Source organism: Ziziphus jujuba, chromosome 1 (assembly GCF_031755915.1).
Source record: "Ziziphus jujuba cultivar Dongzao chromosome 1, ASM3175591v1".
In the NCBI taxonomy this organism is placed as follows: domain Eukaryota; kingdom Viridiplantae; phylum Streptophyta; class Magnoliopsida; order Rosales; family Rhamnaceae; genus Ziziphus; species Ziziphus jujuba.
Window position 1 is genome coordinate 4,334,355 of NC_083379.1, and position 24,356 is coordinate 4,358,710.

Consider the following 24,356-nt stretch of genomic DNA (forward strand, 5'->3'; position numbering starts at 1 on the left):
CATACTTAGTTAAAAAACAACTTCAAGTAGGCCTTAGCCCTTCTGAGCAGGGTACAAGACAGTACAACTTTTAAGTAAGAAAAAATTAACAGCGTTGTACGGATAGTATAAACAGTTGTCCCAGCTCAGACTTATAACAGAAAAAAGAAGAAATATAAGTAACGGCATCATTGATGGAAGCCAAGTTGAACACAGCTCAAAAACCTTGGTGCTTCAATTTTCTGAGATATTGACGGAAAGACTATTCCGTTATGGTTGAATGAGATTTAAATATCTATATCTGTGAGATATCTTAAAAGAGAGAATATTGGTAACAAATTGTAACCTCCTTATGATATTTGTGTAAATTAACTAAGTTTTGAGGTTAATATATACAAATATAGATAGGTGTCATTTGTGCAGGAGGTATTTGAACAGGTGTCGTTAATTATTTAAATAGGTGTCATTTAGATTTTGATTGATTTGTAAGTGTTTTGCACGTGCCTTTGCTTGATACTTATCATGTAAGTATAGATCTTCATCTCCACCGCCATCGAGTAGCCTATATATCACTTTGATTATTCTTCTCTTTTACCTGTTGTAGACATTCCTAACTGCATTTACCAGAATGTGGTTTTTATTTTTTATTTTTTTTTATTTTTTTATTTTTAAATTTTCAATGTTAAATGTTGTTTCTTCTTCTCTCTTGATTATATTTGTATCTAAATTTTGCTGAATCCAATCTTATTGGATTATATGAGTTTAATTTGATTACTTTTTGTTAAATAATTCTCTTCTACACCAAAATTTAATCAATTTCTGCACCCATTTTAGCAGAACCATGCAATCAAGCTTTAAAGCAGCTTATGGGTTTTTCAATACCTCAACCATTCAAAAGAAAGACACATTGGTATTTGGAGAACCATCACTTCTACCATAAATTCATAAAACAAACTACTCATCCTAATAAATCATACCGTCTCTTGATCCTTTTATGATACAGTCGAATCTGTGAGTACCTCCTTTCTATTTTTAAAACAACTAAAAAGACAAAAATGAAAACAATTTTTTTAAATTTACATCTATTGTATTCGACTTGAGCATGTGCATAATTTCATATTTTGCATTAAGTCATATTACTATATACTTTTGTCAGTTTTAGTCGAGACCAGATTTAGAAGCTCCTAACTTTGGGTATCAGAACTATCTCTGTGTATTCTAGCTATACATCAGTATGATGAATACTCTATGTTTTACGTTCTTCCGTGAACATCAAAATTACAAAATTTTAAAATTTTTGTTTTAAGCTAAATTGAGACACGGGCATGTTTTTAAAATGATTTTGTGATTGAATGGAGATGATTTAAACATCTGGTTTGGACTCCAACTCCCTGAAAATGTTCAAAACACTGAAAACGATGGCCGCAGGGTTTGGAATCTGGAAGTTGTGGTGGGAGGGTCAGAAATGAAGTTGTTAAGTTGTTATAAAGCTATTGGTACTCCAAATAATATGTACGAAGCACATACTTTTGCCTAGTATTTTAACTAATATGGAATGCATATTAAACCGCACCATATATATTTTAAAGTTGAAAAAATTTTACATCATTTTTTCAACGACGTCCTTTATTGGTGTAGCTAGCTAGCTAATTCATATATATATATATATATATATATACATGCAAATGTGATTGATCGATGCAGGCAATTTTGTATTAATCACAGTGCTAATTCCTACATATGCACACTGTGAGTAATGCAGGTACGTATACCATATACTGTCGGCAAGTTCATGCTAATTCCTAGCTAATTAATTCCTTTGTAACTTTAAATTCATTCCCAGCAGCTTGAATTTGAGCTCCATGAGATGATAAAAATGAAAGGCAATAAAGAGAACTAGTACATACTTGGAAGAAAGAAGCAGATTGTTGGAAATTGGAAGTCTGTTTAAAGAACAAGAATGGTATATTATTCTATGATTTTTGTAATCCTATATTTATATATAAAATTTTGTTCGTATAAAGGGTATGCCGTCAGTATTGTCTACAATAAACTGAATTTTCGAATCTATTATCAACAATAAATTAGTATCAGATGCAGAATTGGCATACAGGCTCTATATATGTATATATATATATATATATATTTGTTTTTGAATCTGGTCTCTTCTATTTAGTCTTCAATTCTTCGGAGCCACCATACAAATTGGCGCTTGTCAGCGAAATTTCGAAGCAAGCACTTGGAACGTTAATAATCATGTCTGCAGGTTTACCAGAGGTGGCAGGGCTGACCAGAATTTATTTATTTATTTTTATAATCCACATGTAAAATTATTTTAAAAAAAAAAAAATGGCTGAAGAACTCAGAAGCGCTAGCATTCATCCATATTGATCAGATGTCGTAAGGGACACAACCATATCAAAGGGACACAACACTCCTCACGGCTCCAACCACAATGCACCAGCCAGGAATCTAACCAGGGTGCCATTCTCTTTCTCTTGTTACCTTTCTGTTGTTATAGACCACTTGTGCTAGTTGACATGCTTATTTCATACTTTGCTTATATTACAAAACATAATAAAAGGATTAAGCCATCATTTATCTGCTAACTAAAGTGGTTTTTCAAACCACTCATTGATCAACAAGTAACCACCACTAATGCCCTATTAAACAGGTGCATTACATATAAGTGCATAAATTAACTGTCCTGACTCTGATTAGATGCTCATTATTACGAGGGAAGAAGCAATTCTTCTTCTCACAAAATCCTTGCAATGTTTATATTTCCATTAAAATAGTAAACAAATTATGCAAAATGCTAGAGAACAAAATACAAAATATTTTCAATAAAAAAAATTATGAACCCAAAAAAAAAAAATTGTAAAGGATGATTATATTTTCTAATAAGTTAGTAAAAAAAAATTAAAAATTTGCTGATGCAATTCTTCAAAATAAAAGTAAAATTCTTTAGATATAATAGATATTCTAAAAACATAAAAAAAAAATAAAGATCAATAAAAAAATAAGAACATGTAATTTTTCAAATAATATGTATTCTAAAATAATAAATAAATAAAGACCAATAAAAAGAATTTGAACATGCATTAAAAAATCAATTGTTTTCCTCATATTAGAAACTCTAATATGTATTTTTTTCAAAATAAAAAATATAAATATAAAAAATACATATAATAAATAAAAGAGCATCTTTTATAAAAATAATTTTTCAATTTTTTTTTTAGATTTTATAAATGCCTTATCTTTCTATTTTTATTTTTTTTATAAGTCTTTATATTTTTTATATTTAAATCTCTACGGTATGTACAAATTATATATATTTTTAAGAATTTATTAAAAAAAATGATATCCTGAAAAAAAGATAGACCAATTAAAAAAAAAATTGAACAAGCATCAAAAAAGTCAATTTTTTTGGGGAAAAGTAAAAATCTTATAAAATAACTTTTTGTGAATAATTAATATATAAAATAATTTTTCAAAGTTTTCTTTTATATTTTATAAATACCTAATCACTTTTTCAATATATATTGCTACGGTTTTTTCTTTTGAATCTCTAAAATATGCACAAATTATTATTTTTATCTTTTGAAAAATTATATTTGCATTTTTTAATAATCTATGTAATTTTTTTTTTAATATATTCAAATTTTTTATTGGTTTTTATTTAGAATATTTATTATATGTTAAAAAAATTATTTTTTCTGGAAAATTACTTTTGAATTTTTTTAAAATTTTTTTTATTAACTTATTTGATGTCATCTTCCTTAGCTTGTGTTACAATATTATTAGGCTTGATAAGTGGTAATGGAATCAGAACAAATTTCCTTCTCGTATGAAATTTATATCTTCCTCTTTCTTCTTAAAGAATATAAATCTTATCCATTCTTTTTTTTTTTTTTTTTTTCTTCAGACTTTGTTTCTATTTTTATTTTCAGGCCTTTCTTTTACAAAAAGAGGGAAATTAATGGAGCTTGTTGATCCAAAATTGGGAAATGTTTTCGACAAGGAAGAGGCAGTTAGAATGCTTGAAGTAGCTCTTTTGTGCTTAAGTCCATCACTGACACTTAGGCTTATCATGTCTGCAGAATGGTGAACATGCTTGAAGGTAGAAGCTGTATTAAATTGGATAGAGATTATTGCAAATTGTGATCAACAGAAAGGTTAGCATCCCCAGTTTTCTCCAAACTTACGCCATAACTCAACTACTGAATCTTAATGCCTCATTTCTTCACCAGCTTCCACTTGGATCTCTATCCACCAAATCATAATTAGCTTATACTCGTTGGACAAGCAATAGATATAAAATTAAACTATTTAGGTATAACAAAAGTTTTTATTGAAACGCAGACGATCAAGACCTTATATTTTTTACATGTACAATATTCTGTATGGTTCTCTGTTTCCATTAAATGACTCCAATATAATTTTTCATGTTTAAAATTCTGTTAATCCTAACACATTACTAGAAATAGAAGGTATTTATGAGGAAGTATATATGTCTAAAGTTGGCTAGTAGTATAGTAGAATCGAACATTTCTGTTATGTAATCATCATCAATATGGATGTGTACAAATTTATTATATGTAAAAAAAATTATTTTTATTTTTGAGATTTGCATTTTTAATTTTTTTTTTTACTAACTTATTAAAAAAATAAAAATCATCTTTGGTAATTTTTTTTATCAAAGATGATGAAAATATGCTTTTTTTAATATATTTAGCATAGTTTTTGAAAAGTCAAAAACAGCTTTTAAGATTTAAAAATTGCTTCCCTAAGGTCAAAAAAACTTTACAGAACACATGAAATTTTAGCCATGCCATACTCTATGGTAGTACCATCGTTCTTTACTAAGCACCGGCCAATCGTCGTACTTTTTCACATTGTACTTTGACCGGGTATTTAAGACTTGCTTGATATCCAAAATAAAAGTATGTAATGTAACTGTAATTTAGTGTGCAAATATCCCTTTAGAGTATTGATATTTGCACCGTCAGAATGTTGCATACTTGGATAGCTAAAATCTCTTTTGATTTATATACAGATGAGGAATATTTTAATTACAAATATATTTTTCTTCTACAATGTTTGGTCAACCAAATCCAGTTAATTCAATTTCTCGCTATGTCATATTCATTGATCAATCATGATGAGCTGATGGAACTAATTTCAATCTCAGGTGGCGATGAGGAAGCTTCGATATGATCCGGAACGTCTAAAGTGCTGACGAATTCCCACGTTGAAGATGAAGAACCCATGCCAACTGCACTGTTGGACAGCTCTCCGTTGTAATAGTATCTTGCTAAACCAACTGCTTTTTCCCACATACTCTTATTACTAATTGGACTTTGATTGCCTTGGCTGTGACGCTGGTAGTTTCTGTGTAAGCGAATCAGGGATAATAGAAAACAAATAGTGGATGAGGCTCCGGATAAAAGGTAGATACCCCAGAAGCTCCCAAGTCTCAATCTTTCAGTTTCTTTGGATTTTATGCTCTTTGAGCATTGCTCATCGCCTGGAGTCAACCAATGGCGTTCAAGTTCTGCCAGGCTTCCATCTTCTGACATATATAGAATGGCTCTAGAGACATCCCTGACCATAGGTGAACCTTTCTGGAATACCTGCGTGAAAAAAGTGCCCACTTTGTAATTTGTGTTTGTATGCTCGCTTTCTTGCGCAGATATATCAAAGAGTGAAAATTGAAGTTAAAATTGAATATATATATATATATTTATAGGTGTCAGATAATAGTAAATACTCACAAATCCCAAGCCTCCAAATCTGTAGGTAGCTTCGGTGGTAGTATATCCTTTGCAGTACTTGTTAAGGAAAACTTTTTCATATGGGAGTTCAAAAACAGCAGCTGCTATGGTTTTATCTTCAAACCTCTCCACATAGCTGTATTCATCACTAATTTTGTAGATATTTTCTTCCTTGAATTCAAGTACATCCTTCAGGTATGCCATGACGAACGAATTGTCATCACAGCCAACAGTCTGGTTTGTTCTCTTTAGCCATTGAATATCTGTTACTGGTTCTAGTTGTTTCACAGTGAGTATTGAAGAAAGACTAGCAGTGTAACTTGAACTTAAGATGAATACTACAAAAAGCCACACCATAACAGCCACTCGAGTCAAGTTGCTGTGAATTCTCTCCTCTGCAAAATAGATAAAAAATTAAAAGAAAAAAATAAGCAGCTTTTCTAACAAAATTTCATTCATGAAGTCATTCTTTGAACCGTGTCATTATTCAGTCACTGGCCAATGTTAAGGTTTGTAGTTCAGGCCCATTAAGCCTGGTAGTGTCGGTCTAGGAATAAAACCAGACACCATGATCGAAACTAATTAAGCTTGTATTGTTTGGATAAAAAAGTTTTTCAGACACCCTTTTAAAAAAAAAAAAAAAAAAAGGTGGGTTATAAACACACTTACTCTGGGCAAAGAAAAGAGAGGAGAATGTGAACCAAAGAGAGATGCCAATCTGATTTTTCAATGGGCCGCTAAATTCAGGATTTGTGGGATGCTCCAAGAACCACACTATAAACATTGTGTATATCAATATTGATCCTGTCACTACCCACATCTCCCAAGTGAAGGGCTTCATGAACATCCATGCAGACTCTTCTGACTTGATGGGGACTACAATTGATAGCCCTGACTCCTCATATGGCTGCGTAAATTCCACATATTCTGTTCGGTTGGCTAGTATGGTCAAATCTCCCACAACTGCGTCGAATGTCTACATGACAAGTATGCACATATTATCACAACTCACAACGTTAGTAATAATTGTTACATAAACACCAAACTCTAATACTATTAATAAATCCTTGTCCAATGAATATCCCTTCTTCTTTTAAAGGGTCCTTTTACAGGGTATGTACAGGATGACAAAATCACCTTATCTGGTGTTAGGAATTACAAGTACGAAAGCGACCACAAGTTAGCAGTATTATCAAAGTAGGAAAGTATGAAAGAAACTAAAAATAAAACAGGTAAATAATTCTTCAAGAACAAGGTACAAATAAATATATAAATCTCTTTTTGTGTCATTTATGGAGTAGTAGATGATGAATTAAAAAGTTAAGTGCAAATTTGTACCTTATTATAGACATGATCAACTAGATCAGGATACGAGCCGTTGAAAGCTATAAATTTATATGGGATATCATAATCCAAACGCTGTAACACCTTTTTGAAAATTTGTATGCAATAACCATCATAGCCGTCATTTGTGTCTCTTTTGGATTCGTCTACCTCTACAAACTTTTTGAAGATAGTCCTGCCAGGAACTCCTATTCTCAATGGATTTTGACTAGTAGGCATTGACCAACCTTTTGGTCTATGGTTCAAGTTTCCAGGCCAAACTATTCTATGATTCAAACCTTTCATGGTTTTACAAACGGCTTGACTTCTATTTTCCATTTTATGATCATTACTTTTAACTACCCTTTTCAAGAAACCATACTCTGGCATCCAAAAGTCTAACTCTTTGTATCTTGGCTTTTGCTGGGCTACTTCTCTGTCTTCTTTTCCAATCACATTCACTATCCTGAATACAGGTGAGGGGATAAGCTTCCCTTCTTGGAAAAGTACTTTGCCACTTAAACCATTGAAATTGCTGGATAATATGTTTTCCAACAGCGTTTTTGTACTATCATTGCCTTGTGTAATGGTCCTAATGCTATCATATGCTCGTAGAGCATGAATTCCCGGCTTGAAATGATACTCTTGTGGGTTCTGATATTGGAAAGTTTGATTGAACTGAGTATAGAAATCTTTGTAAGAATTACTACTTTGGGAATAGTAGGTCTTGATACCTAGAATTCCCTCCATGGAGGAAATAACAGAGCTGTCAACAGAATCCAGCAAACTTGTTATACTCTCCGTGATTATCCAGACAGAATCTTTCCCTACAAGTCCTATTTTCTTAGCTTCTCTGAACAAATGAGCCACCATAGGAAACGATGATTGGAGAACAATAAAAACCCGAGATTGAATGTTGTTCAAAACCTTCAACAGCTCATCTAGAACAAACCCTTTTGGGTCTGATAGGGAGGAATAAGGTGGAAGAACTAAATGGTACTCTATCTCAGAACCAGCGGTTTGCAGAGCTTCATTTATAAGGTTTAAGGTACCAGAATCACCACCATATTCACCGTCTTCGTAAATCACTACAACTTTCCGCCAATTATAAGCACAAATAAGATCTGCAATACAGTTTACTTGAGGAGAAGCATCATTGTCCATTGCTATCAGAAAAGGCCATCGATTTGTCATTAATGGGGGTGTTATACTTGGTGCTACAAAGGAAATGACTGGAATTTGAGCTTCATTTCCAACTTTGGCTACTAAAGTTGCTTCCTGCCAAGTATCCATGCCAACAACCACATCTATTTTATTCTCTTTGATCAAATTTTTAGCTGCATATATTAAAAAAATAAAAAAAAATAAAAAAAATCAGAAATTCTATTAGTAAAACTATATACTATTATACCTTGATGTATAACCTACTATGAATAATAAAAATTATTGACAAACCAGAAGATGTAGCCTTGAGGGGGTCCCTTCTAGAGTCCTGGAAATAGAGTGAGAGCTTGTGGTGGGTAGAATCCTTGTTGAAGTTTTGAGCTGCAATTTCCATGGCAACTTTTTTCTCTTTTCCAAGAGGAGAAGTAATATCAAATATTGCCCCAATCTTTGTGACTTTTTCATTTTCAGCAGCTTGAGCTTGAGCTCCATAACATAAGATGAAAAGCAAAGAAATAACGAGAACATGGAAGGGGAAAGGAGGTGTTGGAAGTCTATTTGCTGTAATGAATAACCAGAAAGGCATGTTGGACTTTTCAATATTTTTGAATATCTCAGAATCTTGTTAATTAGTTAGTAGGGTACCTGGAATAATATGTAGTATGGCAATGATTGTGTTTTCTTTTCCATTAAGTAGCTGCTTTTTGCGCGAGAGAGGACTTAAACGCGTGGTGGAATATAGTTAGGGGAATTTGTGTATTTGATTTGGCTTCTTGTCTAATAAGAGAACTAGGAACCATACTTTTTGGCCAAGTTACAAACTTTTCTGCATCTCTATCTGGAATTCCTAAGTCAGCATCTGGGATGTCCCCAAAAAAAAAGTCAAATATCCATACCTGGTCCACCTGAGTGGCAGGGCTTATAACCAATTTAGTAGTTACAAGTGGATGAAGACCTGGAGTCTATTATTTCTATTTCCCTTCTTAAAAATAATTTCCTCATTTATATAAGAGAATGTAGAGAGAACCTAGTATTTGCATCTTGAATTTTCAGTTTTTGTTTTAAAATTAGAAGAAATCTATTCTTTTTGAATCAATCCATTTTATCGAAGATTCAACATAGGATATCAACAAATTGAAGATTTTTTCATTGAATAAGTTGGACGAGTTCTTCATTTTTAAGTCTCCAATTTTTCTGGTTTTTGTGCTCGGACTTGGTCAATTAGTGCAACATTCCTCATTCCATCTATTATAATTAATACGCTTGTTAACCGTGGTTATGAATTACCTGGCATTGAAGGAAAGGTTCACACGTAACTCATCAAAGAAAGGATGTTTACAAGAATTCTTCAAAGAAACAAAAAAAGGTTCAACCATAAACCGCACAAAAGCATGGAATAGTATCCGAAATTTGGAAGTCTTTTCTTCTTGAATATTTGGTTTGAAACACTGAGTCCTTAATAATATCGGAGAACAATTCATTTTTGCATTGATTTTCTGAAGAATGTTTGATTTTAAGTGTCCACTTATTATTGGTTTGGACTTGTTTTATTGTGTTGTGTCATTTTTGCATTGATTTTCTGAAAAATGTTTGATTTTAAGTGTCCACTTATTATTGGTTTGGACTTGTTTTATTGTGTTGTGTCTTCTATTATACACTTGGGGTGTATATATATAAATATTTTACGCATCCTCATACAATTTATAAATACTCTATTTTAATTTCTACCGAGGTTAAATATAATTGAATTTCTGCTCATCAAAAAACATATATCTATTTGAATTTCTTTTAGATATGGAAGTTTATTATTCAAATTAACAGATGATGCAAAATCCATGTATATATGTAGAAAGCTCAAATTAACAACAAAGCACATATGGCATGCAAAATTTACATAATGTTATTATTTACAAATAAAAATAACGTATAAATTAGAAGCCCAGTCATGGACATTAATTGACTACTGCTATAGCAATTTTAGCTGTTAGGATATATATATATATATATATGGCTACTGTATAGAGCTAGTCTTTCGTAGTTGGGTCATGTGGTTCCAGTGTGTGTCATTAGCAAAGGTTGAAGCCTTCTTAATTGGGAATATAGCAGTGTCTATGTCTGGCTCTTGAGGCAGTCTATATTGCCTTCTCAAGCGCAGGAATGAAAGTAGAAAACAAATGGCGGAGATGATGCCAGATAGTAGGTAGAGAATCCAGAAATTTTGGAGTCTCAAACTTTTGGGTTCTGATGTTTCATTGATTGAGCACTCTTTTGTGGGAGTCAACCACTGATTTTCCAATTCTTTCAACACACCCTTCTCTGACAGACTTAGAATGCCTTCTGAAAAATCTCTAGCTATTGGAGATCCTTTTTGGAATACCTGCATTCATGGATATATGAAAATATATACATTAACAAAGTCTGTGAAGTAAACAGAAGAGGAACTCATAATTAAATTGTTAATGTTGCTCACAAAGCCTAGTCCTCCAAATCTGTATGATCCTCTGGTCACTGCAGTGTATCCATTGCAGTACTTGTTGAGAAAAACTTTCTGATGCGGAAGCTCAAGGAAAGCGGCAGCAATTTTCTTTTTTTGGAGCATTTCATGATATAGTGTTCCATTTGGAAACTCTATGACATTCTCTGCTTTGAAGCCAAGAACCTCAACCAGGTGTTGCTTTACAAATGAATCACCGTCACAACCCACTTTAGAGTTTCCTTTTAGCTGCCCTACATCTGGTTTCAGCTGTTGGACAGTGAGCATTGAAGAAAGATTGGCTGTGTAGCTTGAGGTTAACACGAACACAAGAACCAACCACATGACCACCACCACCCTAGTCAAGTTGCTATTGATTTTCTCCCCTGCAAAAGGATACATAATTATCACTGTACCGCAGTTTTTCTTATCCATTGAAGAAAAAGGGAATATTTTCCTTTGATGACTAGCTTTTATCTTGAAAAATCTGCGTTAATTTGTGCCACTTACTGTGAGCAAAGAATAGAGAGGAGAAGGTGAACCACAGTGTGGTACCGATTTGGTTCTTCCATGTGCCACCAAATTCTGGATTGTTTGGATGCTCCAAGAACCAAACCACAAACATGGTGTAAAGAAAGATGATTACACTGGTCATCCACATTTCCCATGTAAAAGGCTTCACGATCAGGACTGCTGACCCTCGGGGCTTTACTGGAACTATCAAGGACAATCCTGACTCAGTGTATGGCTGAGTGAATTCCACAATCTTTGATCGGTTATGTAGTATGGTTATATCTCCAATAGCACCATCATAAGTCTGTTATTCACGTTCATCCACATGAAAAACATTTTAATCTTATATCAGAAAAGAGTTATTGATGCCTAATAAAAGAAACTAACTTAAAGGCATAATGAACTGAAAAGGCTAGCACTGACAGAATAACAAAAATGACAAAGTAAAACTAAGATAAGTATTTAAAGTCTCCAAGAAAGTGAATTACCTTGTTGGCAACATGATTAACCAGATCATCATAGGAGCCATTGTGGGGAATGAATTCATAAGGAAGATCATAACCCAATGTACCTAGAACCTTGTAGAAGACTTCTATGCAGAAGCCCCTATATGTCGTTCTGTTTGAACTTTTGATGTACTCTATCTTCACGAAATTCTCGAATTCAGGATCCATTGGCACTCCAATTCTCATTGGCTTTGCATCAATAGGCATTGTCCAACCTTTTGGTGTCCAGTGTAGGTCTCCAGGCCAATTCACCCGACCAACCAAAGCTTTGGAGTAACTACCACCCTCACCATTTTTGTAGTATTCTGTGCCATTTTCAGTTTCAAGGCTTCCTGAAAATCCCAATTCCGGTGTCCAAAAGTCTAGTTCTTTGTAGCTCCTCCCAACTACATTTATGATTTTAAGTACAGGAGGGTATGAAAGTTGGCCTGCTTTGAAATTTATTGTGCCACTTAAACCGCTGAAATTGCTCGAAAGAATACTTTCCACTAAAATTTTTGTACTAGTGTCATTACTGGACTTCCTCCAAATGGCCTGTGCAATCGTTTCGATGCCATCATATGCTCGTAAAGCATGAATTCCAGGCTCGTAGCTATCTTCCTCTGGATACTCGGTTCGAAAAACTTGACGAAATTGCGCTCTAAAATCTTGATAAGAAGTGCTACTTTCTGAGTAGTAGACCTTAGTTCCTAGAGTTCCTTCCATGGAGGATATAACAGATGTATTGAAAGAGTCCAAGTAGTCCGAAATGGTATCTGATATTATCCATGCAGAGTCTCTACCCACAAGTCCCATCTTCTTAGCTTCTCTAAACAAATGAGTAACCATGGCGGAGGATGATTGCAAAACTATAAAAACCCGGGATTGTTTAGTAGTGAGAAGCTTCAGAAGCTCCTCTTGAACAAACTCTTTGGGATCAGAAAGAGAAGAGAATGGTGGAAGAACTAATTGATACTCAATCTCTGAACCAACATTCTGTAGAGCCTCCGATAAAAGTGCTAACATCCCATAATCACCACCATAATCATAGTCTTCAGAGATGGTTATGACCTTTTGCCAATTGTATGATCTGACAATATCCGCAATGCATTTTATTTGGAAAGGACCATGGTTTGTCATTTGAACTAAATATGGCCAACGATTCGGTATGAATGGCGAGGTCTTGGCCGGCGCTGCAACTGAAAGAACCGGGACCTGAGTCCGGTTTCCAACACCAGCTACTAGAGCTGCTTCATGCCATGTTTGCAGGCCAATAATTGCTTTCACTTTCTCCTTTTGAATTAGGTCTTGAGCTGCACAACCAGAGTGTAACAAGAAGTTCATTAAAAGTGCTACTAAAAGTACATCATTGCTATCAAGTAATAACCATCTGATTCATGTTATATAACTAACCAGTAGAAGCAGCCAGATATGGATCACCACCAGGATTTCTGAAGTGGAGAAACATCTTGTTAGGCTTTAAACTGCTGTTGAACCTTTGAGCTGCAATTTTCATGGCTATTTTCTCTTCTTTCCCAGCTCGGTGATTGTCATCGATGATTACACCTATATGTGTTGTGAGTTTGTCTATGCTAGCAGCTTCAATTCCATATAAGAGGATTAGAAAATTGATGAGTAGAGGACAATAGAAGCCGTATTGTTTTGAAGCTTTATTAATGGTTGTCATTTTGGGAGGTTCCAAATCATACCAGAGAGCTTATAACTTATCATCAATATCATCTATATATTCTATATATATATATTTATCATCGAACAACAGGTGCATAAGAAATTTCAAATACCTGGAATATTTTAGCGTGGACTTTTTGAATCTTTGAATTTTCTGTGTTTGGTAAATTGTTAAATCTTTGAATTGGTCTGATAGAAATGGAGCATAAAACCTAGACGTTTAGAATATTATCCATTGCTCATATAAAGTAAAAATGATCGGTTCCATGGAGCATATGATCCCCTCTTATTCCATAACACGGTTTGGAAAGTTCAAATTCTTGTGGCCAACGGAAGCCAAAAAAAACAAAAAAAATATATGTGCTTTAAACTTTCAACAAATCAGGGACAGACACAAGGATGATGACGATGACGATGATAATTAAAGGTAAATTAAAAAAAAAAAAAATGCTGCCTTTTGCCAAATTTTTGGAGTCAAATCAAAGCCAAAGCCAAAAGGGGTCTCATTTAGTTAATTAGTTATATTAATAATTATTAAAATCAATGATTACTGCGGTGCGGGTTACATCCAAAAAAACGCCCGACCCTTTTTCCTATTCGGAGCCTTGCCCGACTGCTGATTCTGTTAAACCGGGTATGGGGACTCTGCAACAGTCTTTACTGTGAGACTGTTTTCTCGCTGATGCACAAAGAGAGTCCAAAAAGACGAAAGCGGAAAATAGAAGCAACCAAAGCAAGAATACAGCGACGGTAACAATGTCGCAGTTTTGGAAACCAGGGACAGAAAAGCCTCGCCTTCTTGACGACGAGGAGGGTGGGGTTCTTTTCTTCGCCCCTTCTTTCTCTTCCTCATCATCTAGGTATGCTTCTTCTTCTTCACCTTCTCTGTTATCTCTTTGCTGTTGTGTTGTTGTTGTTTATATATCTTCTTTATTGTAGATTTGGGTACTCGAGTATAGAGAAACAGAGGCAGAGGCTTCCTGTTTACAAGTACCGAACCGCCATCCTCTATTTGGTTGAAACCCACGCCACTACCATTATTGTTGGCGAAACGGGTAGCGGCAAAACCACCCAGATTCCACAGGTTTTCTATCTCGTACTGTTTGTCTCCTGTGACATCGAAAGAAATGGAATTTTTATTTTTTTTCCTTTTGTTTTTATGTGTAAATGATTTTTTTTAAACATGTTTTTGTTCCCAATTTCAAAATATTTTTTTGTAAGAATATTAAACATTTAGACGTTTATTGTTGTTTGCTTAAATTGCAGTACCTCAAGGAAGCAGGTTGGGCTGATGGTGGACGTGTAATAGCATGCACACAACCAAGACGGCTGGCCGTCCAGGTGATTCATTGCTTCAGTTAATGCTTTTTTATTCAAGTTCAATTTTGTGAATGCAATTGATTAATAGCATATCCTACTGTTATCATTTCTGTTTTATGTCTCATTTAGTGATTCAAATTGTTTGCGGTCTGTTATGATAGCATGTTGGTCATATGAAATGTTTCTTGACAAAATATCTTTAGTAGCATTTATTGTTGAAATTGACTAAGCCATGGCTGAAAATGATCTGCTTACGATGTGAAGTCAGTAACTATGTGTCACATCCGTCTTATTTTTCTGTTTTGTTCAGCTTTCTGTTTTTAAGCACTATCCACACACATGCTCAAACAGACTTGTAAATTTTCACACTTGTAGTTGTATGAATATGTATATGGATTAATCCTATGAAGATTTAGTGATGCCAGATATAGCAACTTTATCTCAATTTCAATTGCTTACACAGAACAAAACCAGTTCTCTCTCTAGAGAAAAAACCCTTGTTCGTTGAGGTGTTTCTATTATTATTCCTCCACATCATTGTGTTTGGGAGGTGCTTTCTTGGATAGTCTATAAGTTTTAGGAGTTCATTCTCTTTCATTTCTCTTAATGAAGAGTTGTTAAAGTTTTAGTTTGTATCCTCCCTTTTTACCTGAATATTGCTCTTATTAACCACTTAACTTCTTAGAAGATTTCATTCTTTTCTTCATTGGAAACCTAGAATTATAATGAAAATGGAAGATGTCATATTGTACTCGTGGACTTGAGGCACTAATTCTCTTGGAAAAGGATTAACTTCCAAACAATGCTGCTTATTCTTTTATAAACATTAAAGTCATATCAATACGAGACTCTTGTCTAGTCTTTCTTACATCTTAAGTGGTGCTGATGTGCAGGCAGTTGCTTCAAGGGTAGCAGAGGAAATGGGGGTCAAGCTTGGAGAGGAAGTTGGCTACACAATACGATTTGAAGATGTTACAAATACAGTTAGACTTTTACATATATCTCTAAACTTTCAATTTCTCTTCGACTGTTATCGAATCGTCTTTTTCTTTACAAAATTGCAAATCTGCATATTAATGTTAATGTCTATATTTACATAACTATAATAACATGCGGAAATTATGGTCAATGAAAATTATAATTGAGTGCAGGATCCGCTGTCATTGTTGTAGTCCAATAGCATTTTGATGGGGTTTTCCTGTTTTGGCAGCACAGGGCGTAACTATGGTGAAGTTCCTCACAGATGGTGTGTTACTCAGAGAAATGATGGATGATCCTCTTTTAACTAAGTATAGGTACTTTCTGAGATTCTGATATATGTGTTTTTTTTCTGCCTTTCTACTTCCTGTTTCATTTATGTTTAATGTTGTTCTTGTGTATCTTTTTAGTGTTATAATGGTTGATGAAGCTCATGAAAGGTCCATATCGACTGATATTTTACTGGGTCTCCTAAAAAAGGTGTGATCTTTAGAGACAAGGGAATATGAACTAAAAAGTTTTTACTTTATTATTTTTTTATTATTACTTTTTTTAGGATTGGATGTTTATACTTCTAAATATTTGTTAAATCCTAAAATTCTAGATCCAACGACGTCGACCTGAGTTACGCCTCATTATCTCCTCTGCCACAATTGAAGCGAAATCTATGTCTCAGTTCTTTCAGAACAGGTTTTTTCTCATCATTTTCTTGCAAAGTTATTCTTTCAATTATTTTGAATTTTATTTCTGTGAACTTGTTTAGCATAGTGACTGTACTAGTATGCGTTATGCAATGGACTGGTAGTTCAGACTGATTGGTTTCTTCTCGTCAGGTAGATGTCTATATCTTGAAGCAATACATACTATTTGCCTTTCAATAGTCACTAGGATAACATGATCCCACTGGTTATAGCCATGGCACTCTGAAATCACTTAGGAAATTAAGGTTCTGTTTTTGTTTAAGTTTGAAAACTATGAGATGACTTCATGTAGCTCTTGGTAACATTGCATATTGCATATGGGGTTGAATGCTATCAACTTTGCTATCTAGAACTGTGAAATGACTTCATGTAGCTCCTAAATTACAGTCTTTCGGGAGTTTGGAGCCTCAAATTAAAGCTAAAATTGATGTTTATCACAAATTTTTGATGTTCACTGTTAATTCACAAATCTTGTTTTATTTTGAAAAATAGCAAAAAGCATCGAGGAATAGAAGGTGAGGTTGTTGGACCAATAACGGAGCCTGCAATCCTATCAGTTGAGGTAAGTTATACTAGAACAATGGCTCTCTGAGTGTCTCTCTCTCTCTTTCAATTCAGAAACAATCTCTCTTTATTGGAGGAAGTTTTTGGGGTCATATAATAATGTCAAATGGATACAAGAAGACTCAGGCATCATATATCTGCATTGACTTTCAGGGTAGAGGGTTCAGTGTACAAATTCATTATGTTGAGGAGCCTGTATCGAACTATATACAGTCTGCTGTTTCAACAGTACTGCTCATTCATGATCAGGTAACATGAGTTTGAATTTGTTGTATCCCTATATCATCATTATTATTATTAAAAGAAAAGATTACAATCTTATGACAGATTTTCCTTTTTGCACCACACTGACAAATATCACCTGCCAAGTGTAAGAATTGTCCTTTCAATTGTATGAATTATCAAAAACATTATTGGTTGTTGCTTAGGAACGAATGGGAGATATTCTGGTATTTCTTACTGGTCAAGATGATATTGATGCTGCTGTTAAGTTGTTAAGTGAAGAAGTACAAAACCGTGGAAGGAACTCCTCAGGTTAGTACCTAATAACTTTAGAGATTTAAGTCTTTAGTTAGTACTTGTTATCTAGCATCACTATTAAGGTTGCACTAATGATTTAGACACTTACATTCTTATATATTCATTTTCAGGATTGATAGTTTTGCCTCTCTACTCGGGACTCCCCCGTGCTGAGCAGGTTAGCATTCATTATTTGGTATCTAGCAAAACTATTCAAGATTTGATTTATTATCATGTTGTTGATTTCTGATTTGAATAAGATGGTCATCTCGGATCATGAAGCTCCCTGATCCAATATTCTAATTTACTTGGAACTGCTGTTCAAAAGGCTAATTACGTCTCTATATTCTGCTCCCTAGGATCTTGTATCTAATTACATCTCTATATTCTGCTTCCTAGGATCTTGTATTTACTCCCACTGCTAGAGGGAAGAGGAAAGTAGTGATATCAACAAATATAGCAGAGACATCATTAACATTGGAGGTAACATCTTGATGTTAAATGAATATTCAAAAAAATTTCAATGGTTGGCAGAAAACAGGCTGTGTATAATTTCCTTCCTTCTGATCTGTGCAGGGCGTTGTCTATGTTGTTGACAGTGGGTTCTCAAAGCAGCGTTTCTACAACCCTGTATGTTCGTTTCAAATTTTTTGGTCTTTTAATAATATTAGACTAGAAATAAATTAGTTGCCAGGTGATCATAGATTTTGATTTCCTTCATCTGCAAATCGACGCTTCATTTGCTGCTTTTCTTAAACAACGTACTATGATATTACCATACACTCAACTATGGATGTTAACACTGCTGTCACTTTTTTCAGTGAAACAAGATTTATATTGTATTGTCAACCAATGTTTTGATGATTCTAGATCAGTATGGATCAAGAAATTGTACTAGATCACTAAATATTTTTGTTGAACTATATTAAATCATTATCTTCATGGTGTCTTAAGAATTTTGAACTTCATTATAGTTTTTTATTTTATTTTATTTATTTTTTGTGGGAAAAAGAGAAGATGTATATGTATATAGTTTGTCTGCACCTTGGTTTACATATATCTTTATCATCTTTTTCTTTTCTTTTCTTCTTCTTTTTTTTTTTTTTTTTTTTTTTTTTTTTTTTTTTTTGTTTTTCCCCCCCTCTTATTGCTCCAGATATCGGATATTGAAAATCTGGTGGTGGCACCAATATCTAAGGCTTCTGCTAGGCAAAGAGCTGGTAGGGCTGGAAGAGTTCGGCCAGGCAAATGTTACAGGTATGTTACTTGGGGTGATTATTAGATCAGTAAGTGATTCTTCATGCCATATTTATATTATATCATGGTCGTACATACATTCATTGTTTCTAATGCCTGAAATTGTTGTTTCTTTATTGTCAAGGAACCAATCAGCTGTGTTATCAAATTCAACTTGTTTATTAACATGCTGTAACCACTTATAAATGTGGGCCTGAAACTCTGTTATATTTATGCCTATGCTATCATTTTGATGGATATTGTTAAGTCTCCTTTTCGAGGTCATGCATTTAAGAACTGACAAACTAAGTGACTTCACATATATTTTTCCTAAAATTCCACCCAAATTATTCCTCCACAATATGAGAGGTTAGGATCCTGTTTAATATTAAATGTAGAGTTAAAAATGGTGATTGTTTGGGACTCGAAAAAAATTGGAATCATTTGTAGCTTTAACTTCTGGATACTGTTTTATGACTACCAATATTTGCATACATGTGAAGCATATTTGTGTGCTTTGAGCAATCAAACATATTTGCATTCTTGTACAGCTTTTTTGGTCAATTTATTTTATTGCTGTGCTCTTTTGGTTTGTTCTCTGAGCCCTTATCTCCCCTTGAATTTATCCTTGTTTCTGTTACTAAGTTTTAGATGCTGGTGCTTTTAGTTGCCAAGTTCAATGTGGTTTCCATATGCTCAAGGATTTCTGACCTAAGTTATTAATTATTTGTTAGTATGTCTATGAGTGTTTCAGCTATAATTAGGTTAGTACACAATGAGTTCCCTGGAACAATTAAGCTTTCAATGTTTATTTTATCGATGACTTCAATCTCCTTAGTGATTTTTTTTTTTTTCTTTTAATAATAACAAATAAACAAGATTGCCCATGGCTATAAGTTACAGGTTATTGTAGCTTTCATTCTTGCCCTTCATTATATCCTCAAAACTTTTCATGTCATTTTCATGTTGCCCAGTGCTTTTAAAGCTTATTCCAGTAAGCATTAATTGACATATGTTGTGTCTTTCTTTCTTTTTTTTTTTTTTTTTTTTTTTTTTCTTTTTTTGTGGGGGCGGGGTGGGGGGGGTGTGGCTGCAAGCAGGCTATATACAGAAGAGTATTTCAATAATGAAATGTCTGCTGAGGGAATTCCAGAGATTCAAAGATCTAATCTCGTTTCATGTGTGATTCAGGTATGCCACCTGTTGCAATAGTGCTTATGGATGGTAGTATGTCTTTTGTTTAATTATTTGGGAAAATTTTCATATTTAAATAGCTATAACTTCTTAAAAAGTTCTCTTACCCCCCAGCCACCCCCACCCACCAGAAAAAAGAAAAAAGAAAAAAAGGACTTTTAAACAACTTCTTACTCCTCCATTCTGTCCTTTCCGGTTTCATGGTGCTGAAGTTCATGTATTGATAAATATTGTTTTTAGGAAAGACTGCTTCTTCTTGAAAATTTTCTTCGAATTGTCTTACATTATGATGATATTGTACTTGTTCTTTTAATTTTCTACCCTAAAATTTGCTATTTTGGTTTTTGAAGCAAATATATGTTGAAATTGTAATGGCGATGGTATGTCCATCTCAAAATAAGTAGCTATTTTTCTTGCAAACTGTTTACTTTTTCAACGCAAACACCTGAATTTGTATAATGACCACGCTGTGGCACTTGGTAAGTTATTTATTATGGTGTATAAATGCTCATTACTGTGCTCTGATTTCTCAGTTAAAAGCCTTAGGAATAGATAATATCTTGGGCTTTGACTGGCCAGCATCTCCATCTCCTGAAGCGATGGTTCGAGCACTTGAAGTTCTTTATTCACTTGGAGTGCTGGATGATGATGCTAAACTTACTTCACCAACTGGGTTTCAAGTTGCAGAGATTCCATTGGTATGTATGTTTTTTGTATTGTATCTTATCACAGTTTCTATATTTTGGACTTGCATCTATTTTGCTACACTATTCGTGCTGTCTTTACCTATTGTCTAAGAATATTTTGTTTTTGAACCTGTTTGTGGTTCTATTTTATGTTTTATGATTTGAATAATTTGTTAAGTTTGACATTTTGTAGGACCCAATGATCTCAAAAATGATTTTGTCTTCAAGTCATCTTGGTTGCACAGAGGAGATAATTACCATTGCTGCTGTTCTCTCCATTCAAGTAAATCCTTTTAATTTTATAGGAATAAAAGGTTTCTGCTTTCTTGAAATCCTATAAATTAGCTTACATATATTTATAAACTTTATAACCTTAACAATTTCTTTTCTTGAAAAAGAAAATAGAATAATCTATGGAAGCAGATATTTGTTTGTACAATGGCTTGATAATTATGTTTAACAGAAGGCTAATGTTTGTGCTATTGGTTCACAAATATGGTGCCATTCTGTAGTCTATCTGGGCATCTGGTTGGGGAGCACAAAAGGAGCTGGATGAGGCCAAGTTGAGATTTGCTGCTGCTGAGGTACTGGACTAATTTCTAATTATTTGTAATACACTTAATCCCTAGTTAATTGCTATAAGTACTCAACAAATATAGAAACTTATATTATAATTTTACAACACTTGTGTATACAAAAGAAAAGGACATCTGTTTTTGGCATTTCTTGTATGTATCTAACTAATTTTGCATGCCTGTATGTATTATATGCTTTCCATGCTCTGTTAGCCGGTTTGCTGTTCTGTTTAACTTTGGTACTGCTGTGCAGGGTGATCATGTGACCTTCCTGAATGTGTACAAAGGATTTCTTCAGTCTAGTAAATTGTCACAGTGGTGCCATAAAAACTATGTAAACTACCACGCCATGGTGCGTAATATATACTGAATGTGTGGCTTTTAACTAAACTTAGCTTGAATGGTCAAATTCATTATCTTTGAGCTTTCTTTTAGATACTATGATCTGGTGAATTTCGTAATATAGTTTCTGGCTCTCTCTATCATTTCATGATTTTTTTAACCATTGCACAGAAAAAAGTTATTGAAATCAGAGAACAACTCAGAAGAACAGCACAGAGATTAGGCATCGTCTTAAAATCATGTGAAACAGATATGCTGGTAAACAATTTCATGAATTTATTGCTCAGTGTTGTGCTTATATTCTGTTGGCGCATCTAAAGTTACCCTATCCATGTTAGTACTTCACATTGAGAAGATATATGAGACAAATAATATGAGTTCTATAGACATGTCTTATGTATATCTAGTAATGAAAAGGTTTGAAAGATAAGAAATTGAAACATTTGGCCTCTGGCTCCAATTAAGAGGGTGGGAAAGAAAAAGAAAAGAAAAGAAAGCATGTATGGATAAAAAAAGTCTTAGTTAATTTAGATTTTGTGGCTATGATAAATCTGCCTTTGGATGTCACATGAGAGAAGCATGTAGTTGGTTCAATCAAGGACGTCAAGGATAGAAAGCAAGCTGGACTTAGCCATTTAACTTTTCCTTGTATCAAAAATCACCTACTTAGAATTATAAAAGTGGTACTCTATTTCCTATAAAAATTTCTGGATCAGATGAGCATGTTTTGTTGATTTCTGAATAAATAAAAAGGTCACTGTCTTGCTGCTCTTTACCTGTTGCAGGTTGTTAGAAAAGCAATTACTGCTGGGTTTTTCGCAAATGCATGTCGTTTAGAAGTATGTAATTACTTTACTCTTTTACAAGTAGACATTTTTTTCTTTTCTGTAGCATTAATACATGTATCATATTCTACAATTAGCCTCTAATACTCCCAGTGGATTATATGAAATTTTTATTGCTCGCATCCTGATTAATTTAATTTAATTATTGTCCAAAGGCTTTCAGTCACAATGGGAAGTACAAGACTATTAGAGGTTCACAAGAAGTTCATATTCACCCATCATCTGTTTTATTCAGGTTGGTATAGAAACAATATGGTATTTGACATTTTATTTTTTCTGAGATCTTATCTGGTTTATAGTATAGTATGTAATAATCAAAGCACATAGAGACAAACCCAAGATTTATGTTCAATGCAGTGTCCCAAGTTTTTGTTTATTTTCTTGAAATCAATTGAGAAAAACATTAAAAAAAGAAAAAAGAAAAATTGCAAATAATAATATTTGCTTTCCTGTCTAATGGAAGCATGCCGTCTGATGGATTCATATGTTGATATGGATACTAGAAGATGTAGTAGAAACTAAAAGCAAGAATCATTTCTTGATAAATTCTCATTTCTTGATAAATTCAGTAGTGATTTTTCTTTTGTTGGTGTGACCATCACCATGTCTTTGTGAAACTACCAATCTAATTTATCTTCAATTTCTTTATCAAGAAATGCTAGTATTGTTCAATTTCATATATTGACAACGTTCCACTCAGTTAGAAAACCATTGAACAACGCTTTTTTCCATCTTTCCGTTTACTCACATAGAAATATGTTGGCATATTAGAAGCATATGTATATTTACGTTGTATTAGGGACATTTCTTTTGAACAGCTTTCCTGGCTTTCTATTGAGAATGGCTTATTTACATATTTGTTTCAAATGGTGGCATGCTTAATGTATGTTTAAAATTGTCTTGCAGAGTTAATCCCAAGTGGGTAATATACTATTCACTTGTCTCAACTGATAGGCAATACATGCGCAATGTCATTTCCATAGAACCTTCCTGGCTGAGGGAGGCTGCTCCGCATTTTTACCATCAACAACGCCCGAATCCAATGCTTCACTAGATTTTCCAACACAATTATGTATTTTAGAATGAAGAGCAACCGATAGGCAGAAATTGAGTGTGACTTGAACAGTTTCGATTAGGGAAAGGATAAAACAAATATTTTGTAAGGTTCCAGTAGGTACGTAAAGTATTTTCTGAGTCTATCCAGATGAAATTCTTTAGTTTTTGGGTCGAGTTGCTTAATGTAGGTTAAGCCACAGATGGGTTGGATTATGTAAAGAACATTGAAAAAATGTCAAAAAGTCACGGTTTATGGTAATTAGTTCTGGTATACCCTTCCAAGCTGCTTTACCCTGACGAATGAGTATTGTGTTTGAGCTTTGAATTACTAGATATTCTATTAGCCGTGTTGACTGTTCAGAAATTTCGGTGGATTTTATTATTATTATCATCATAAAGAGACAAAATCCATTTATTTGATCTGCTATTTGTATTACTGTTTAGTTCACTCAGCTAACGTGTTTTAAAAATTTTCATCGAATAAATATGCCATATAATAAGCCCTATGCTATCCGTGTACTACGAATAATGTACTCTAATCACAAATATTATACGCTTTAGATATATTTACCAAAAAAAATTATACGCTTTAGATATGATATGCACAACAAAGTTTCTAAAACTTGCTTAGCCAAAAAAAGTACTTTTCTAAAACTGTGGTAAGAACATAAATCAACCGGAGTGATGCCATAAATAGTTTAGTCCAAAATGGGAATTTGGTGATGAAGCTGGTAGATAGTTCCGTAAATGTGCAAATAATAAGAACCAAATCATCAAGTTTTCATCAAACATAATAGCAGTTCCAACAAGCACTAGAAAAACAACTATTATTCACCAAAAAAAAAAAAAAAAAAAAAAAAAAAAACAAATATTGTTTACCCAAAAAAAAATAAAATAAAATAAAATAAAATGGGAACTTTATTTATACAATTCGACC

General features: G+C 33.6%; 3 protein-coding genes, 1 long non-coding RNA gene and 1 other non-coding gene across 7 annotated transcripts; 2 read left to right on the forward strand and 3 right to left on the reverse strand.

Annotated features, from left to right (window-relative positions):
* Nucleotides 1-592: 592 nt before the first annotated feature.
* LOC125421396 (uncharacterized) lies at nt 593-5,307 on the forward strand. 2 transcript variants are annotated; one of them, XR_009638262.1, is made up of 5 exons: nt 593-1,741; nt 1,826-1,942; nt 2,156-2,460; nt 3,933-4,157; nt 5,174-5,307. It is a non-coding gene; the product is annotated as an uncharacterized LOC125421396 (long non-coding RNA). The 2 variants fall into 2 exon arrangements; XR_007239722.2 differs by having other exon boundaries at nt 593-1,942.
* LOC112490343 (small nucleolar RNA snoR114) lies at nt 2,338-2,426 on the reverse strand. The gene has a single exon (XR_003054594.1). It is a non-coding gene; the product is annotated as a small nucleolar RNA snoR114 (small nucleolar RNA).
* LOC107410464 (glutamate receptor 2.7) lies at nt 4,705-9,055 on the reverse strand. Its single transcript, XM_048470313.2, has 5 exons — nt 8,535-9,055; nt 7,095-8,416; nt 6,426-6,732; nt 5,757-6,151; nt 4,705-5,615 (listed from the first exon to the last, which is right to left on the reverse strand). The coding sequence occupies exons 1-5, from the start codon at nt 8,827-8,829 to the stop codon at nt 5,139-5,141; spliced, it is 2,796 nt and encodes a 931-aa protein (XP_048326270.2). The 5' UTR covers nt 8,830-9,055; the 3' UTR covers nt 4,705-5,138.
* A 1,010-nt stretch (nt 9,056-10,065) lies between these two features.
* On the reverse strand, nt 10,066-13,869 carry LOC107410739 (glutamate receptor 2.7). Of its 2 annotated transcripts, XM_048475149.2 has the most exons (6): nt 13,517-13,866; nt 13,128-13,313; nt 11,718-13,027; nt 11,227-11,533; nt 10,714-11,102; nt 10,066-10,620 (listed from the first exon to the last, which is right to left on the reverse strand). In XM_048475149.2, exons 2-6 carry the CDS (start codon nt 13,228-13,230, stop codon nt 10,255-10,257), a joined length of 2,475 nt encoding a protein of 824 aa, XP_048331106.2. In that variant the 5' UTR covers nt 13,231-13,313; nt 13,517-13,866; the 3' UTR covers nt 10,066-10,254. The 2 variants fall into 2 exon arrangements, with proteins under 2 accessions (XP_048331106.2, XP_015873701.3); XM_016018215.4 differs by having other exon boundaries at nt 13,128-13,869.
* A 176-nt stretch (nt 13,870-14,045) lies between these two features.
* On the forward strand, nt 14,046-23,752 carry LOC107410474 (probable pre-mRNA-splicing factor ATP-dependent RNA helicase DEAH9). Its single transcript, XM_048475155.2, has 23 exons — nt 14,046-14,263; nt 14,343-14,487; nt 14,670-14,744; nt 15,617-15,706; nt 15,939-16,018; nt 16,112-16,181; nt 16,306-16,391; nt 16,895-16,964; nt 17,120-17,215; nt 17,395-17,500; nt 17,617-17,663; nt 17,885-17,968; nt 18,062-18,115; nt 18,642-18,742; nt 19,822-19,912; nt 20,449-20,613; nt 20,795-20,884; nt 21,114-21,185; nt 21,430-21,528; nt 21,690-21,776; nt 22,304-22,357; nt 22,519-22,598; nt 23,270-23,752. Exons 1-23 carry the CDS (start codon nt 14,160-14,162, stop codon nt 23,415-23,417), a joined length of 2,094 nt encoding a protein of 697 aa, XP_048331112.2. The 5' UTR covers nt 14,046-14,159; the 3' UTR covers nt 23,418-23,752.
* The last annotated feature ends 604 nt before the right edge of the window (nt 23,753-24,356 follow it).

Coding starts and splice junctions, on each gene's coding strand:
- LOC107410464 (XM_048470313.2), bottom strand. CDS start 8,829: ATGCCTTTCTGGTTATTCATTACAGCAAATAGACTTCCAACACCTCCT. Junction 6,733..7,094: donor TTGATCATGTCTATAATAAG/GTACAAATTTGC, acceptor CTTGTCATGTAG/ACATTCGACGCAGTTGTGGG. Junction 5,616..5,756: donor GATTTGGAGGCTTGGGATTT/GTGAGTATTTAC, acceptor TTTTTCACGCAG/GTATTCCAGAAAGGTTCACC.
- LOC107410739 (XM_016018215.4), bottom strand. CDS start 13,401: ATGACAACCATTAATAAAGCTTCAAAACAATACGGCTTCTATTGTCCT. Junction 11,534..11,717: donor TTAATCATGTTGCCAACAAG/GTAATTCACTTT, acceptor CGTGAATAACAG/ACTTATGATGGTGCTATTGG. Junction 10,621..10,713: donor GATTTGGAGGACTAGGCTTT/GTGAGCAACATT, acceptor CCATGAATGCAG/GTATTCCAAAAAGGATCTCC.
- LOC107410474 (XM_048475155.2), top strand. CDS start 14,160: ATGTCGCAGTTTTGGAAACCAGGGACAGAAAAGCCTCGCCTTCTTGAC. Junction 18,116..18,641: donor AGCAGCGTTTCTACAACCCT/GTATGTTCGTTT, acceptor TTATTGCTCCAG/ATATCGGATATTGAAAATCT. Junction 18,743..19,821: donor CGGCCAGGCAAATGTTACAG/GTATGTTACTTG, acceptor GGCTGCAAGCAG/GCTATATACAGAAGAGTATT.